Here is a 19,266-nt window from a genome sequence, read left to right on the forward strand (position 1 = left end):
CTCACAAATCTTTATGCTGGCGTAGGTTAGTGTGTGTGAAGATCTGAAAACTCGTTCTCTTTGTTTCACTGGGAGCTTGAGTTTCAGAGCCTGTTAGAACAAGATCAGAGTTAGCAAATGCTCTTCTCTTCTGTGAAATTTTCTGCTGTGTGTTTTGTGGTGCAGAAAACACACAGAAAACACACCCCCCCCCCCCCACAACAACATTATTGTGTGTAACAAGTAACTCTGTCCCGCATTAAGACCCATTCTGATTTTCAGACCTCTTTTTATAGAAGTCTGTGACCAATTTGACTTCGTCAGAGCTCCAAGTTTGGCTCCCAGGTCTCCACAGGGTGGTGTCGGGGCACTGAGCTGCTCTGTCTCGCTCTTGGCCCCATTTATCTGGAGCTTTGAGTACTCATTCTGCCTGACGTTCTTTTGTGAGCATTAAACATTGCACAACTGCTGGACAGAACTTATAGGCTTTAGGCTTTTTCTTACCAATCATAGATTGATATTGGCTTGATTAATTACTAGGCACATATTTTGTTTTATTTTTAAATTTAGTTTGTTTGGACAATTTTTATTTTGTCTTGTTCTGTCTTGTTTTGTGTTTCGTCTTGTCTTGTGTGTTTTTATTTATTATCTTGTGTTGTGTTGTTTTTTATTTTGTCTTGTCTTCTGGTGGTTTTTGTTTTGTCTTGTGTTTTGTTTCTTGTCTTGATTTTTTTTTCATTTTTTTTTTTCTTGTCTTGTGTTTTTTGTCTTGTCCCGTCTCATGTTGTGTTGTTTTTTTGTCTTGTCTTGTCGTGTGTGGTTTTTTGTCTTAACTTGTGTTGTGTTGTTTTTATTTTGTCTTGTCTTGTTTTTTTGTCTTATGTTTTGTTGTGTGTTTTTTTTGTCTTGTTTTCTTTGTCCTGTCTTGTGTTATGTTGTTTTTTGAATTTATCTTGTCTTGTTGTTGTTGTTGTTGTTGTTTTGTCTTGTCTTGTGTTGTTGTGTTTTTGTCTTGTCTTTCTTTTTGGTTTTGTCTTGTCTTGTCTTGTGTTTTGGTTTGTCTTGTCTTGCCTTGTGTTGTTTTTTTGTTTTCTGTTTTGTGTTGTTGTGTTTTTTGTCTTTTCTTGTCTTGTTTTGTCTCGTCTTATCTTGTTTTGTTTGGAGCTTTGAGTACTCATTCTGCCTGACATTGCTTTCATGAGCATTGAACATTGCTGGACAGAACCTTTTTTTAGACTTATACATGGATTTCTCGGCAACGTCATCATTGCTTGCGCACGCAACCGGGAGGCAGAAAAAAGACGTGTATGTGTGCAGTCATGAAATGTGGCAGGTCGTAAAGTAATGTAAACAAGCGTAATGTAACTTATATAAAAGCAAATTCGGGCTGTCCAGTAGATGCTGCACTGCTAACATTGGCTATTGCATTACTAGCCTAACATGATAATTCATACATTTCACGAGTTCATACTTGCATACAATTAGAGGGAGTAAAGTTTAATGCGTATTTGGCGTGCTGTCGGGGGGAGGGCTCCGAGCTCAGAGTTCGGCCCGAACCCAGAATACTCCCCCCGTATGTAAATGGTTAGGACTAGAAGAGTGGAGAAGGGGTGGTGGAGGGATGCTGCAAAACTGTCAATGCATTGAGGTGAGATTGCTGAATATATATACACCTCTTATCGTTGATTGCTGAGTGCTCTCCACCCGTGTTAATTATCTGAACGTGCTCCTCCCGAACTTTGTTAATAAAACATCATATATCACAGTAACACTGCAAAATTAAAGACAGACAAACAGATCCAACTAAAATCACGTTTTATTGAGTCAGCAGTTATATACAAACAATACAAACAATAAGGAAAGCTTCAATACTTAAGGTTGTTGCAGTAGCGGACCAGCTCAACAATCTGGCTTTCTGCCTCTGGTATGCGCACGCACCCTGTAATGTTTGTAAACAGGAAACCCGTGTATTCATATTTCATACTAGTAATATATTTATATAAGTTTGTTCTAACTGGGCAATTTTTATTTTATTTTATTGTTGGTGATTTTTTTTCCATTAAAGGTGAACTAAGTAACTTTTTTACCTTAACCGAACAGCTTTGGAGTCATTGTAATGTTTATATTACTGATTTCGTGTTGAATGGTGGTCGTCTCGCACCCCCCTGGTGCCTGTGAGCCGCAAAACCACCCTTGCAACTGTGGGCCGGCGGGCCGCCGGCCTCAGTGTTAGGAAGTATTGTGTGATATCAGGTCTCGCGAGGTAACGAATTGCTTTACGGCAAAAAACAGATCTGATAAAATTCTGATAAAATGAGCATCAAACAGAAATAACCCAGCGCCGTATACATGTGGTGTTCGAGGCGCACATACAATACAGACTGCCGACAGTTAAACATGGCGCGCGCAGCTCTTAAAGTGGCCATACCTTATTTCAACTCGTTACAGCGTCCATCCTACTGAACAGGTACCGGTGTACAGGGGGAGGGGATCGGGCCGTGAGTGCGAGCCATCTCTGCGTGACGTGAGTGCTATTCACGACAGTACAAGTACTCCACAGCGACTCTTAGGGCTGGGTACCGAGTTCGGTACTTTTTAGGTACCGACCGAATTGCCTCGATACTACCGAGTATCGAAACATGTCTTGTTTTTCGGTACCACATTTCGGTACCTAAGTGGTTAATCTCGTCAATGTCAGTGAAACAATAAGCATGCAGCATGATTGGCTGTGGCGGAAAAACACTAGTTTACGAGGCTGCCCAGAGACGCGGCTCGTCGCACGTGAGGCTGCAGTGTGTGTGTGTGTGTGTAAGCGTGCGTCCCAACCCAGATAGATAGAAAATATGTGGAAATGATCCAAAGTGTACCTATGTCATGTGCCAGACTCGATGCCAGATTCACGCGATGCAATATTTTCGACAAGATCATTGCTGTCAAGACCGGCAACACGGTAAATCTAGGCACTGAAGCGCACAAAATACACTTGAGAGTAATGGTGTTCACATCGAACGCGAATAGAGCGTCAAATACGCGTCTATCGCGTCTAGTTCGACGCTTGAATCTTCAGCTCGAGTTCAAATCTTTCAACTTGCGCAGAAGACGTTCGCGGCAAACGCGTCACCCAATTCGCGTCATTCGCGACGCCCGGCGCGAATGATGCGTCTATTCGCGTCTTTGCATTGACTATGTATGTAATCTACTCGCACAAATAATTAAATTCGCGTTCGGTGTGAACACACCATTAGTAAACACTTGTTCATTAATAAATAATTAAAATATCTCCTTGCTATTGTTTCCACATCCATAATCATTAGGCTACTTTTGCCAGTGCTTTGCTGCAAGCTTCACGTGCAGGTATATATCCCGCCCCCCAGCCTATATTTAATTTAATTCACATTTATTTGTATAGCATTTTTCACAAAACATATCGTTTCAAAGCAGCTTTACAGAAAATGCATGTCTAAATTACAATTTAGAGTGATCTGTTATCAGAGGTGACAGTGTAATGCATTTCAATTAATTTTCATTCAGTTTCATCGTTAATTAATGCATTAAGTTAAAGCAGAAACAATGAGCTCATTGAAGTAAAGAATACATGTTGTTAAATGATTAGGAAACATAGAAAACTTTAGCATTGGTGCTTTTTTACATACTCAAAATATGAGTGTAAAAAAGTCAACAAACTGAAAAAAAAATTAGGTAATGTTATATTGTTAAACCTGGTTACATAAAATTGGTATCGAAAAAAGTATCGTTCAGGAACCGGTATCGAAGTCAAGGTATCGGTATCGGTATCGGTACCGAACATTTTGTTACGATACCCAGCCCTAGCGACTCTAAGGGTCGCTGTTTGACAAAAACAGAATTCCTACTTAGTGCTGCTTTAAAGAACATAGACTTAGAGGAAATTCCTCATCACATTGATTGCTATTAATTCCGAAGTTAGGGCTTAGCATTTTGCACCAGTGAAATAGCTGTCCGACGTTTGCCCTCGTACCTTTAACCTTTGACCTCCTTTGTACTGGACACCAAATTCCCCCCTAAGGTGCGGCGGGGGTGACTCACACCATAAGGGCAGGCACCACTTTTAAGAGTACCGCTTTTATGTCAAAGTGGAATTCCAGTCTCAAAAATCGGAGTGTTTGTTTTCAGTTGTTTTTTATGTCAACTACACGTCTCTGCCTGTCTGTGGAATCGTGCCAGCATTGCACATTTTAGTGCAAACTGCTGAGCATCATTTATTCAAAAACTCATCAAGCAATACAGTGCACACTTTTTAAGCAGCCTTGATCCAGGACGTCCTGTATATTTCCCATTCATTTTCTCCATATGCATATAAAAAAGTTGTAAGCCTTAAACCATAGATGAATCACAGCAGTACCAATTGAGATGAACTGGAATTCTAACAGAATATTCTCTCAGAATGTATTAGAACTCCTTGTGACTCTATTGCTTAATTTGCAATCCTAAGGTTTTAGGCAGGGCTTTAAAATGTTGAAAATGTGACTAAATATAAATACGTGCAACAATAACTTAAGTCATTATGAAATAAAAAAAGACAATTCTTATTTAAAAAAAATATATATATATTGCAGTGTTTATTGTAAATGATTTATCATTATTTATTTATTTTATTCATTTGTCCTCATTACCTTTAATCAACACACTTCCCCCTACCACTTACAACGAGACACAATGCAAAAAAAATAGTTTTATGAACTGGTTCCTCTTAATGAATCTGTCCAAAAGACTAAAAAGAGCCTCAACATCATTAAATCAGACTCAACGCCAACGGTTCGTTCAAAGCCATTACAGACATTCTTAATTATGGCTCCTGTCTGGTTGTATATATGACAGAATGTAATTTTTTTTTAAAGTTCAAAATGTGTTGTCATTGTTTAACATGAGATCCAGTTGTAACATTGAATCGACTGTATAAAAAAATGGCAAAATAAACTTTCCACCCAGTTATGGGAGTGCGATCACAAATGTGCACTTACTGTATGTGTTTTAGAGCCTGTTTTTATTTGTCTGCATTAGGCTTGAATTTCCTGCAGTGCCTGGCATTATTTGAACAAGGCTCTCTCTCTCTGACTCGGTCCTCTAGCGCTGATCTGTGTTTGATATTATGAGGGAATAATCACACAGATTAATTCTCAAATGAACTCTTAATTGCTTTAAGCCCCCGGGCATGAACAGCAGAGCTTTATTCAGCCCTTCAGCACCAGAGCAACACCACCCAGAGAGACACGTCCCAGCATGCCTCCATTTCGGTTCTCACTCTCAGAGTTTCACCCTCTGCCATGTGCTTCACAAGGGCCCTGGTGACACTGGAGCTTTCGGGGGCCTCTCTCACTTTTACACCATATCCTGTCTCTCGCTCACACATTTAGCCTCTTTTCTAGTTCTCAACTGCAGAAATACATTTTCACTGGGTTGCAATGTCAAGTATTGGGATCGTAGTTGATCCGTATGGACCAGGCACCACGGTCCGGAACGCAAGTGATTCGCCAATTAATTAAACAGTTTTATCATAGAGCGAAAGTTTTTTTATTTACACGTGTTTTAAAGTGCTGTCAGTTTAAACATTTAAGTGATTTTAAACCATATGAGTTTAAGAAGAGGCGAAAGAGAACTCAATTCGTAACTTGCACGCACACTGAGCAGCACGCAAACACTGATTCTACTCTCTTCCGCGTCTGTTTGTGTTTGAATGGACACATACACACATAATTAAGTCAAAAACACTCATCTCGGCGAGAATGCTTTTAAACACAGTCACTTATGGCTTATGTGAACGTAAACAATTGAGAAAGAAAAGGATGTGAATCATTATATTGGATCCGTGCATTCGGTCTTAAAGTGACAGTAGCCTAATACACCTGCTGCCGTCTGTGTCATTAATGTTAATCAAACAACAAAATACAAAGAGAAAATCACTTTTGTAGCTGTAAGAAAGATTCATTATATTTTATTTATACAGTGAAGACAATCCAGTGTTATTTTACATTTGATTATTCAATTTCTGTACCTGAATACTGTTAGACTTAACTGATAAAGCACTATTTATTTAATTTGTATGTTTGTTCTATTGTATTTATCTATGCTTGTAATTTGTTTATTATTTTCTATGTAGATTCACTCCCCTACAAAATTACCCCAATCATCCTAGAATTATTCATTCTTTACAAATAGAGCTGTTCAATTCATCTGGTGAATTTTTTTTAATAGATCACAGAAAAACAAAATATCGCAATGTCAGCTTTTTCAAATATCGTGTAGCCCTAGAACGAGTGTCCATGATAAAGAAAAAAGAAACAAGCTGAAATCTTTAAAATTGAATGGTTTTATAAGGTTTTGAAAAACTTTTACATTATCTTATGACTCTAGAAATGTAATGTGGTGTAACCATCAAGTAAAAAGTGGTATCTTACACCTTGAATACATGTGAGTGCACACATGTTGATCATTATTTCCAAAAATGTATAATATTTTTCAAGCTACATTTTTTTTAATGAATATCATGATTTTTTTTTTTTTCAAAAATATAATTAGGTTTTTGGCCAGTTGCACCACATTTTATAACAAACTTATGTTGTCTTTGATTTTCTATTGTTCAAACTAATACTTATACATATAACACGTTAAGAGACACACAGCCATAAGGCTCTGCAGGGGTCCTCTCGATGGTATGTTTTATGATTTTTTTATACATGTTTTACTGAATTTTGGTTGGATCACATGACTGAACACATTTGCCCCCATGTGCTTTTTCATTTATTAAAATGCTTTAGCACAGCCACCGACATGTTTTGTGATGTCTGCATTGGGATTTGTATCTCAAGAGACACCCAGAAGAACGTGGCTTATGTTCTTCTCTCACATCTACTCACTGCCTTTCTTGCGTTGTGTATTGCTCCCTCTCACTGTGGGTCAAATGGGACGGTATTTGGGGTTGCCAAAACTTGACCAAATCCCTCCTAACATGATTGGAGGGAGGGTTAACAAGATTAGAAAGGACTGAGCTTCCACTTTGTCTCAGCTCTGGACCCACACACACATTTGCCTCTTCACATTTTGCAGAATCATATAGTAGACCCATAAATACTACCCCTTTAAAGCATGTTATGGTTAACATGCCGTTCATTCTGTGGTGCCTAACACATATGTGTTATATCTCTGTGTAATCTTTCAAGCCTTTAAAAAAAAAGAAGAAGAAAAGAAAAAAGACGCAGACTAAACAAAAACACAAATGTTCACAGGACCTCATTTGAGACTGTCATTGTGCAATGCTAAAAAAAAGCAAACAGGAGAGGCGTTTAATACAGACAGAATCTCCGGAGGGAAGTACAACACCACACGCTGTGAGAATGTAGGGACGGGGGAGGATTTATACCTTGTTTGCTTTCGACAGTATTTGTGAAGTGTGGAGTGTGTTGTCAAAATTTCTGGCCACCATTGACCCCAGTGCAGAAAATAGCTCGCCAGAAAAGAAAAACAAAGCTTGAGAGAGGAGGGTGAATGGGGCTCTGCCAATAGCTAAAAATACTTCAAGCGGCTGCAACCATCTTTACAGTGGAGAGAATTTCACGCACGAGGGGGAATGAGGAGAGAAGTTGTGAAAACTTTGTGGAAAATAAAATGAAAGTCAGGAAAGTTAAACGGCGAGGGTGTAGGTGTTGAGGGGACGTCTCCTCCTGCCTCTTTTACAGCCTGTCAAAGGCTGAGGGAACAGAAAACACAATACATAGTTCATTGTAGCTGCCTGGTAACTTGTTTTGCTTGGTGGACTAATAAAGATAACACTTTAACTAATATCTTAAATGTGCATTACATCATTTTTTTTTTTTTTTTTTATGTTTCTCTTGAGAATACATGGAATATTGGTACCAAATTTATATTCGCAGGTGCATTTGTGATTGATTTATTAAATGAAAGTCTCTCATATGGGACAGTTGCATCTCAACATGGTGGATCTCATGAGGGGACAACCTGCCTCAAAAGGCTATATACTCCTGGTTTCTTCCATCAAGGTAGACATTTGCTGCCATTGTGGGTATGAAGCAGTGGCGCCTCCAGAAATTTTTCATAGGGGTGGCCAGATGGGGCCACTTAAAATTTTGGGGTGGCACACCAAAACTATAAACCATAATTTCAGAATTTTATTCTACTGTTGTAGTAAACCGACCTGTAGAAAACTATCAGAAAGACTTAAGGAAACTCCTACTGATATACTTTGGTTTATTGTGTTATATTTAATGTTAGCTTACTAATGATATTAGTAGGGCCCTTACTAATATTATATATAGGTCCTAATGATATATATATATATATATATATATATATATATATATATATATATATATATATATATATATATATATATATATAAGGGCCCTCGCCCCACGGCAAATTTCCAGATACTTACATAATTGTGATGAATTTAATCCTTTTTAAGTTATTATTTTGCAGTGTAAGATTACAGTTAACACCTTTAAATATTACATAACTGTACTATGAATTTTTAATAAACTTAATGAGTGTATAAATCAGCAGCAAAAAGTAATTCTTGAAAAAATCTGCACAGTAATTTTATAAAATCTAAATATGTTAATAAAAACAAATTACTATTAGTTCTCTTATAAAATTCAATCAGGCAATCATACATTTCACAATTTTATAATTATATATTAATGTCAAGAATTCAGAAGTGCATATATAACCTACACTACAAAGAAATAATATACAATTAAATTATGCTTATTTTAAATGTATTGAGCAGGCTAGGTATAACAAAATATATTGGCTTTTAATAATATTTCAGTGCTCAAACCCATGATAACATGAAAAACAGAGCGCACACAGCGTGTATGCGCATCTCGGGTGCAGAATGATGTGCTCAAAGCAACATGGTGACTCTGTGTGTGCAGCGCTGCGCTGCATAAGTGCGCATTTATAAGTTCACGTCACAAAGCGAAGAAATGTCGAGCGCACAAATCCTAGTGCGATTTGTTCCTTTGTTTCAGTTTTATATTCCAGTTATTGTGCGTTTGATGTCGATTCATAGTCCCTGTGATGTGTGTGTGATGATCTAGCAAGCACACGGTAGTGAGGCGTTTAAAAACAACAACAAACTCCAACAAAATAAAGTAATTTTATGCAAATCTACAGCCTTTTATCTACAGATCATGCATTATAATGTGAATATATCATATTGGAGAGAGTTTTACCGTGCATCCAAGAGGCGCGCGCGCTGTTTGAGTATGAATGGAAAAGTGATTGACAGCCGCAGAGAAGGGAAAAGGAGTTTCCATATACTTTAATGATGTAAATAGACGTCTGTCCCTCACATTAAGCTATGGAATGACTTCAGATGACTTTGTCACCCAAACTGACGTAAAAAAAAGCGGGAGGCGCGCTGTTTGTATCCCTGCTTGTCAAAACGTGGCAAAGACACATCAAAAAGCTGCTAACACAGCTAACCAAATGTAACCATTTGGCACTTAAAAAGCACGTCACGACACATAATGCCCCGTCTTCTTTTACTAAAGAATATTTTTGACTTATTTATGAAAAGCATAACTGATGCTACTAAATTTTATTCTGGCCATTGGGGTGGCCAGTGGGGTGGCCAGGAGTCGGCCAACCCTGGCCACCCCCTAGTGGCGCCATTGGTATGAAGTTCTACTTTGCTGTCACCCTCATGCACACTTCCTCTTGCTGTTTTAACTTGGGTTTCCTCATTACAGTGAACAGTTTTTCCTCACTCCCAGGCTGGCACTCAATCTTGCAGAGACACTCAGGGGTTTGTTGTTGGTTTTGCCAGAGGCTGTGGAAGTTTCTGAAACTGTGGAGCGGTTGTGTGTCTGTGTGTATGGAAGTTTTGATTTTAAAACTCTCTCCATGCATGTGAATATGACCGTGCTCTCTGAAGTTGTCAAACAACACAAAAGCCTTTTGTTTTAATGCTGTGTGTGTGGTTCTCTTTCTCAACACACACATACACACATGTAAAGTAAGTTTGTGTGTCGAATAGTCTATTGTGATGGCATTAGAGATGTTCTGTATGCAGTGGGATAGGGCCTCTCTATTTAGGACAGCTGGCCCAAATGTAATTGGAAAAGAATTATGGCTTAGGCCTTTTAGTGAATTAAAAATAACCTCTGAATTGAGAAGGTCATATGGGGGAGGAGAGGAGAGTTTAAACACACCACCCCACTCTCTGTTCCACTTTAAAGGAATGTTCCGGGTTCAATACTGGTTCATGCTGTCGATTACCACAGAAAATCATTGACTTGTCTCTCAGTTTGTAAAAACAGAGAAATCACATTTATTGTAATGCACTCTTGTGCCATTTCCAGTCAAAAAAGTGACAAGTGTGAGAATATACATATTTTTAAATTTCATATATTTAGGATGCATAAACGGTTAGCTGTGAAATTAGTCTGACAGAGAAGTCATCCGTTTTAATCCAAAGTATTTCAAATGTCAATTTTTTAGAACCACGTGTATTGTACACAGAAGTGTGCATATAACCTAACATGTCAGGGATATATAGAAATATTAGAAAACAACAAAAATAATCACATTAAAACTGTGTACATGTTCAACAGTTCCATGGTTTGTATTGCTTTCAAGATTTTAATTTTAGATTTCCAAATATGTTTTAATATTGTTTAAATTGTTCAAATATAAAATTGTTTTTTTTTTCATTCCAATTGACTTAATGAATATAATAAAATAATGAAATCCAATAATTCATATAATTAACAATCAAATCCAATATAAAGACTGGATTCATCAAGAAACATCTAAAAATCACATCAACTTCTACAAGATTTACAGCAATCCTAGCTTCTATGTAAATACAATTCTGTTTTCTTTCAAAACAAATGTACCTTAGGAAATTTCCAAAATAAAGGACTAATGGTCTCTCGGGCATTTTTACTAAACAAATCTTGCTTGCTTGCTTTAAATGTGAAGGCCAAGTATGGTAACCCATACTCAGAATTTGTCCTCTGCATATAACCCATCCAAGTTAGTGCACACACATTAGGACTAGTGAGTAATGAACACACACATTGCAAACCGTGGCCACGACTGCCACTTTTTTCTTTTCAAACCATCAAACCATACAATATCATTTGTGCCGCAGACTGCTGGTAAACTCAATACATCAGTTGAGATATGGTGGTCATTTTTTATGACTTTAAAAAAAAAAAAGTTCTCTGATGTGCAGTATAATATCCACCTTGTTAGTCGACAGATTAAACTAATGAGTGTAAAAAGTGTATTTTTATGAGTTTATAAGTTTACAGTATACACAGTTCATAGTCACAGTTCATAGTTCATAGTTATGCAGTAATGGAAGAAGCACCTTAGGCTATAACAGGCACAATACCGGTATAAACATATCGGTACAATATGCGTCACGTGTCATCATTTTCAAATACCTCCGATTTCAAAGTCCACACTACTTTTACTTTTCTCCACTTTGGAGAGTTTTTTCAAAAAGCTTTGTTTTCGTTAATAAAAATGCTGTCTCAGTGAAAGAGTCCTCTCATGACTGATGGGTACAATAACGCAGAAGCTGTCATTTTCCATCCAAAATCACAAACCTCATAAAAAATTGTCCCAACAGTTAACTGTCTTTATTCTTACAAAATGTTCTCAGTACAAACTTGTCAGCATCTGCAATTAAACAGGGCAACAAAAGAACAGACCATGGAACAGAACAGAAGAGAAAGTATGTGTAGAGAGAGAGAGAGAGAGAGAGAGAGAGAGAGAGAGAGTAGCATGTTTGTTAGTATGTGTGTGTGTGTGTGTGTGTGTGTGTGTGTGTGTGTGTGTGTGTGTGTGTGTGTGTGTGTGTGTGTGTGTGTTGTATTTGCTTGTCTTACTGAATTTTACCGTTGAATTTCAACCATAATTGGCTCGCAAGGTATACACTTCAGTCTTGATCTTTTAGCTGTGAGCAGGAGTCCTGCATGACTAAAAAGATCAGGCCTGGGTGTGTGTCCCCATCATCTTGGGGCCCAACTGGGGTCTTTACGCCTGATCCAAAAGCCACTGACTGCAGCGTTCTGCAGTAGCTGCCGTTTCTTTGATGGTCTGGTGCAGGGCTTGGCTGTGGATTTCCCAGCTCTTTCCGCAGCCTGATGGTCGGTGTTGCCACAAAGCCCCTGCAGCCAATCTCTACCGGACGGACCAATGCTTTCCATCCTTTTTGCTGAGTATCCGCTGCCATCTCCGCGTAGTGAAACCTCATCCTCTCATTTACTTCCTCAGTAGCATCCTCCCAGGGTACTGTCAATTCAATGAAACACACAGTGTGCAGGGAGCTGAACCACAATACCAGCACTGACAATTTACTGAGTTTGCCCACTTCAGCCAACATTTTCCAACATGTTCTGAAGGAAAAAAAAAATACTTTTGAATTGACACACATAGAAGTTTTACCAGCTCTCAAGATGCTCTTGTTATCCAGGAGGTTCTGCATTTTTGGAAGCAGTATATCTGCAGCAATCAGCTCTGGTTCCTCCATGACCTTTCAAAAACGTTTCAGGATTCCTTCTTTTAGGGCCTTAAGGAGGGGTTGACTGACTTTACAGGTTGACTCCAGCCTCTTCAGCTTGTCCAGCAGTTAGTAAAGAGTTGGCAGCAGGACAGATGATTCCCCTTGGCGTATTTGAGGGCCATTGCAACAGGCTTCATTACAGCAGTGAGTGCACTCAGCCAAAAATCCCATTTCAGCTGGATTCAGCCTGCACAAAAATCCACAAATAGCTAATAATAATAATAATAATATTGTAGTTTAGCTGTGTAATAATAGAGTACACACAGACAGACACTATACACGTTAGAATATCTTTAGAATGCTAACATGTCTTGCAACTTACATTTTTTATCTTTAATGTTGTGCATACACTTCAAATTGCTTGTTCTCCTTTGTGAGTTCCAGCGGGTCTGATTGGGATGCAGGAACTGAAATTTACACTCAGGGTTCAAATGCCAATGCTGACTGACCGATTGTGGTCTTCTATTTTGATATTCTGTTCTGCTTCCTTGGTTCCTGTTGTCCTGCTCTGTTTAGTTCCCGGTTTCCTTGGTTACTGATTATCTCCTCGTTTGTTTCTATGGTTATGAATAATTATCGCCTGGTAGTCATTATGCTCGTCTTGTATTTAAACCTCCTGTTATGTTCAGTCCCTTGTCAGTTCTCGTATGTGTTTATTGGTTTGCGATTTCTCCTACGTTTCCCTGTGTGTTCCTGAGTGTTATAAAGTTTAAATAAAGAATATTCGGAGTTCCTATTCCATCTCGTTGTGCGTGCTGCAGACCAGACCGTTACACTGACCTGCTTGTTTTTACTACACAGTGCACTGCATTTTGCAAATGCTGACCGTGACAGTATCGTTTCCAGCCTCTGCTGCTGTGGCATCAACAGTACTAATAAGATTGAGAAAATGGCATGCACACTTCTTATGTCTGGGAAGTTGGTAGTCCAGGGCAGGCCTAAGTCCTCATTCTAAATAGTGAACACATCTTGGTTCTCCACCTCCAATTCACTTTCATCTTTATCTTCAAGGATGGAGTCTTCCTCCACACGATCTCTCTTAAGATGTTTTGCCAATCCAATGGCAGGTGACCTCTAAGTAACTGCACTGCCTGTCTGACCAGCATTCTGCTGAAGTAAAGACATAATCAACATCATTTAATTTCTTGACGAGTGCACTTTTCATATTTTCGAATGCCTACTGTATTTTGTGACGTAATGTTTTCCTTGTCATGACTGTGCACTGAGGTTGCAAGGTTTCTATAACTGTTTTTAAATAAAGATAATTCCATGACATAAAATGGCTGGTTGCATTCGCAAACAAAATTGACCAACAGTTTGCCAACTTCTGCCTGCGTTACCCTTGTGACAGGGGCGGAAAAGGCACTCATTATGGTTGGATTTTTCTTTGGAAGATTCATCAAACGGTTCATCAAACGCAGCTGATCCTCGCTTTCTGGACTCTATAAGATCTGTATACACCTTTAACTTGTTTGAGTGAATTCTCTGATGAAATAATAAGTCGAAAGTCTTAACATTCTCTAAACTGTAAGTGCAATTGATTGTCACAACTGTATACTGGAACATCAGAACTCTATAGCATGTCTGCAAAATGTTGTAACTCACCCAAAACATTTAATTCATGCTTCAAAACCAAGTTATAGTGTCAGTAAATTGGCACTAAAATAAAAGGTGTTTGTCAAAAAGGAACAAAATGTGTAGATGTTTTCACCATGGAAATATTTGTTACAAATTTCATGTTTTTTTCCCTTTCTATACTATACAAGAAGGTCAGTTTTGTCTGTGAATCGCACTGAGCATTTTAAATACAGATTAAGACAGTAAATTAAAAGCTAATACTGTAGTACACAAAACGAAAACGAACATTTGTACTTATGCAGTACATTTATTTTTGCATGATAATCATACATGATAATCGTAATCGTATTGAGTCATGAGACAAGTGACGATTCACACCCCTACTATAATAGGCATCGTCGTGACTCTTACCGCCATGGGTTTCTTAAGTTGGAGCTGTAATTCTTGTACGCAGAGATAACTTGTTTTGGTGCACATAGCAGACGTTGCATTATATAGGCTAGTTGCTTGGCTTGAAAAGATCAATTGATTAAATGTGAGGCCATGGGTGCCTTGCCTCCATCGATACAAACTCTTCTTTCCCCTCCTTGGCCATATCCTCCAGAATTGAGCCCGCTCAAAAGTGAACCGTTGCTTCTTACGCATTCAGAACATGCAGCGCAGCCTGTACTGTACATAATATAAACTATTAAAACTATACATTCATTATTATTTAACATTAATGGGAGGAAAATCACTGAATGTAGCAAAGTAAAAGTACATTTCTGTAATTAAAAATTAACTGAATATAAGTATGGCCAGTAAAACCTACTCTTACAAGTACATCAAAAAAAAAGTTTCTCAAATAAATGTAACAAAGTAAATGTAGTGCTTTACTACTCAACTCCGTTTGTTAGAGGATTATGATTATGTGGGGTTGTTTAGATGGACCGGTGATGACCTCATGACCACGTGCATGATAATTTCCAAACTCAAGTCATCCAATGTAGTGGGTTTCCTGTGTGTGTGTGTGTGTTTCTGCACAGGGTTTGGTAATTACTCTAATATGTCTCAGTACACAGGCCCTGTCCCGGCAGACCGCGAGTCTCCGATGACGCGGAGCGAGACGTCCCCCAGCCGTGCCCAGCATCCTTCCCCCACACAGAAACCCAACACCTGCTGCTTCTGCTGGTGCTGCTGCTGTAGCTGCTCATGGTACGACCCACTCTCCACATGGTACATTCCACTCATCAGCTCTGCTAGTCTTACATTCCACGCCCATGGGGATTATATTCACCTTCATATGGAGTAGGGGTGGGCGGTATGACCAAAATTCTATTTCACGATATGACTCATTTTATTTCACGGTAACGATATATTTCACGATATAGATATTTATATATGTAGTTATTCTCGAAAAATCGACAAAAAGGGCTTTGTATAATAAATAAACCCAAATACTTTAGAAATGAAAAGTACTTCACATTGTTTTCTTTTTCTCTTATTTGGTAAATTATTTATTTGGTAAACTATTTAGATAGCTAAATATAAACAAAACACACTCATCAACTTTTAGATAAACTGCCCCCAACTGATTGATATTAAATACAACTCATAGGTGCAATTAAACTTTAAATAAAGTGTTTCTGAATTATTTTTCAATCTCATGTTATGCTTTACTTCATCAATCAGTTTATAATATCTGAATATTTTATATTGAACTATTCTATTCATGATAAATTAGTTACTTCCTTTTAATTTTGTAGGATAGTAATACTAGTTGTTTAAATGTGTTCCCCGGTACATTTTTGCCATGTCTGCTTAGGCTACACTGCGTTTTTAAGGGGCTTGTTTTGCTCTTTTTGTGATATCTGGCAACCCGTCACCCTGCGCTTTAATCAATAGAAGTTCAGAAGTGACTAGCAGGAGAGCAGCAGTTTGAAAACCGAACAGCAGCTACGGTTAGTGTTGACTAAGTAGCCTAGTTTAAATTATACACACCTTGTAACTGCGTCATTATTTGACCATTGATAGACCGGTGAACACCGCGCTCCCTCAGTGCGTGTGCACGCGCGCGTCTTCTGCATCAGTAAAATGCGATCGGTTAATTTGAGTGTCAAGTTGTAATCACGGATCGAATCAAAGGAAGATTTTATCAGCTGGTTCGGTGGCCAATTGTTTGGAGTTAGAAATATAACTCGCGATTCATATTTAGTAATTTTGCCTCAGATAGGCTACAGGATTATACATTCACTTTAACAAGCAGGTTGTTCATTACCACGCGGCAAGCTGTTTGCGTGTTTAAAAACTATAGCCTACATAAGAGAAGGAAAGATGCAGATAACTATACATTATTTAAGGTTATTTCTATTCGTTACGATATTGATAACTGTTGTTGTCCAGCTTTCCCCGTTGCGAGCGTGCACTAATCTGTAGCCTGGGTGCTGCACTGCTCTAGTTAACTGCTGCGCCTTTCCCCCCGAAAATATCACGTTAACAACAACAACAACCCTTTAGAAAATGTAATTCCTTTGTGGATCCTCTTGATCTGCTTTCTCCGTGTTTCTTTTTACAATTCTCAGTGTTTCAGTCTTACGCACGTTGCACGCGAGTTAACCACGCCCGCTTATTTGCATTTCGCGGTATACACGGAATAAAAAATTCTGTTACGGTTGACATTTTCTACCGCGGTAACGATATATACCGTCATACCGCCCAGCCCTAATATGGAGTGCTGCAGTCAGGACGCAATTTTGTAGGCCAACTGGAATTTAGCATCATCCTGCTTCCCTCAACAAAATCCCAATAGGATTTTTTCAATGGCTTTTGGATTATTGCAGAAAACAAGCTCTGTGACCAACAAAAGTTTTGAATTTTTACACATTTTGTTAACCGGCGTCTTCATAAATGAACACAACTTCTATGAATTTTTGAATCACCAGAAAGAAAAAAAAGCTAAACATAGGCAATAAACAAACTACACCTTAACCACATTACTTCGGTGTTACCACCATTAAGCTTAATTGTATAATAATATCATAGTCTACTTTTTACAATACAATCAAATCCCTGTGCAAAATCAATCCTGTGTTATTTCCAGTCAAATATTCAGTTACACTTGGAAATAATGCCACATTAAATTGAATTTGTTATGAAGCTCTCCCTCCTACTGTCATATCAAGAAGATCCCTCATCACCACATTCAGTTATTTTTATGTGTGTGAATGAGATGTGATATGTATTTCAGCATGTTTGTGAGTGCAGGTGAATACATGCTGATCATATACACATTGTGTGTGTGTGTGTGCACCTCTGGATGAGTGAAATTCAAGTGTTATGTCAGTCAGGAGAATAAATGTGGTTAAGAACACTCTCGTTACACCAGAAGCCCTGGCGGAAATGGAAGCCACATTCACTCCCACACATCTCTCACACACTTATTCACTCGCACTCATTCTTCAAGCACACCAGCTTCACTTGAGGTCCAAAATCTGGTGTCCTCTTAATGACAGAGCTTCATTAGAGCTGCTTCTGTAGATACTTCAGAAACCGATTCTTTTTAGTGATTCAAAAAGCCTTGCAGCACAATTAGAGTGGTCTAACCGATTGCCAAATGAATGACTTTTATGAACTGGTTCTTTTTAGCGTTACAGTGCGGCCAGTGTAGTCCGACGATTTCCGAACAAATTACTTTTGTGTTCCAGTCCAGTTCTAGTTGATTCAGTGATTCAAAACCATAGTGCAACCAGTGTGGTCCAATCGATTCATTAACAAATGACTCTAATGAACCAGTTCTTTTTAGAGATTCAAAAGAACAGAGTGTGCCTAGTGTAGTCCAACTGATTCTCGAATCTGAATTACTCAAATGAACTGGTGATTTTTAGTGACTCAAAATACAGCATAACCGGTGAAGTCCAAACAATTACAAAATGAATGACTCTTATGAACTGGTTCTTTTCAGTGATTTAAAGCCATACAACCAGTGTAGTCCAACCTATTACCAAATGAATGAACCTTTTTTTATTAGTGATCCAAAACCATACAGTGAGTCCAGTGTAGTCAAACTGATTCCCCAACTAATGACATTAATTAACCTGTTGTTTTTTTCAGTGTTTCAAATCTGTACAGTGCAATGACTCTTATTAACCAGTTATTATTAGCAATTCAAAACCATAAACCATGACCAGTGTTGTCCCAAACAAATGACTCTCATGAACAGGTTCTTTTTAGTGATTTGTACTCCAACTCATTTCTGAAATGACTCGTATTAAGCGGTTATATTTAGTAATTCAAAACAATCGGGTTTGACCGGTGTAGTCTTACTTGTTCCTGAAGAATTTACTCTTATGAACCAGTTCTTTTTAGTCATTTATATCAGACAATGTAATTAGTGTAATCCGAACGATTCCCCAAACAAATAACTCTTAGGAACTGGTTATTTTTAGTGATTCAAAGCCATATGGTGTGACTAGAGAAACATGAGACAAAGTTCATAATTATATCTGAAAATAAAAAATCCTCAAGGCTTACATGAATTTACCTGAACATGAAGTTAAAGGGCTTTGCATGTTGAATGTGAGTGTGTTGTATGCGTGATTGCGTGTACGTAGTATTGTTTTGTTTAGGCACTGCTGTTATTTCTCAATGCCGTTTTACCACCTTCTAGTCTCACTGTTAGGAGTGAAGATGACAAGCGCGGGCGGAGGAAAGCCCAGGAGACAAAGCTGGAGCCCTTTCCATGTGAAACTTGGTGAGAACACATACTCACACAGTTATACATTGCCATACACATACAATCCCATATACTTTGTTTTATCATGAGGGTTGAGCTCTTTCTCTTAACCAATTATTATGTTTATTAGGGATGTGAATGTACCCAATGTCTCTCTCTGTCTCTCAGCCCCAAACCGACGATGGAGGAGATTAAACTGTGGGCACAGTCTTTCGATAAGCTGATGAAGAACCCAGCGGGGCGGAACAAGTTCCGTGAGTTCCTGCGGACGGAGTACAGCGAGGAGAACATGCTCTTCTGGCTGGCCTGCGAAGACCTGAAGAATGAGATCAACAAGAGTGCCATCGAGGAGAAGACGCGTTTGATCTACGAAGACTACATCTCGATCCTCTCGCCCAAAGAGGTACACACACACACACAC

General features: G+C 38.5%; 1 protein-coding gene across 7 annotated transcripts in view; it reads left to right on the plus strand.

Moving 5' to 3' along the window:
• rgs19 (regulator of G protein signaling 19) overlaps positions 1 to 19,266 on the plus strand; it is a 57,930-nt gene that overhangs the window by 34,255 nt on the left and 4,409 nt on the right. For 6 of the 7 annotated variants that reach the window (XM_056249999.1, XM_056250000.1, XM_056250002.1 and 3 more), the window contains 3 exons: positions 15,189 to 15,328; positions 18,780 to 18,863; positions 19,014 to 19,248. In XM_056249999.1, coding sequence (XP_056105974.1) covers positions 15,189 to 15,328; positions 18,780 to 18,863; positions 19,014 to 19,248 — 459 coding nt within the window. The remainder of the gene's footprint in view (positions 1 to 15,188; positions 15,329 to 18,779; positions 18,864 to 19,013; positions 19,249 to 19,266) is intronic. The other variant, XM_056250001.1, reaches the window with a different exon arrangement.

This window comes from Rhinichthys klamathensis, unplaced genomic scaffold, assembly GCF_029890125.1.
Source record: "Rhinichthys klamathensis goyatoka isolate OS25496 unplaced genomic scaffold, OSU_Roscu_1.1 h1tg000066l_1, whole genome shotgun sequence".
In the NCBI taxonomy this organism is placed as follows: Eukaryota; Metazoa; Chordata; class Actinopteri; order Cypriniformes; family Leuciscidae; genus Rhinichthys; species Rhinichthys klamathensis.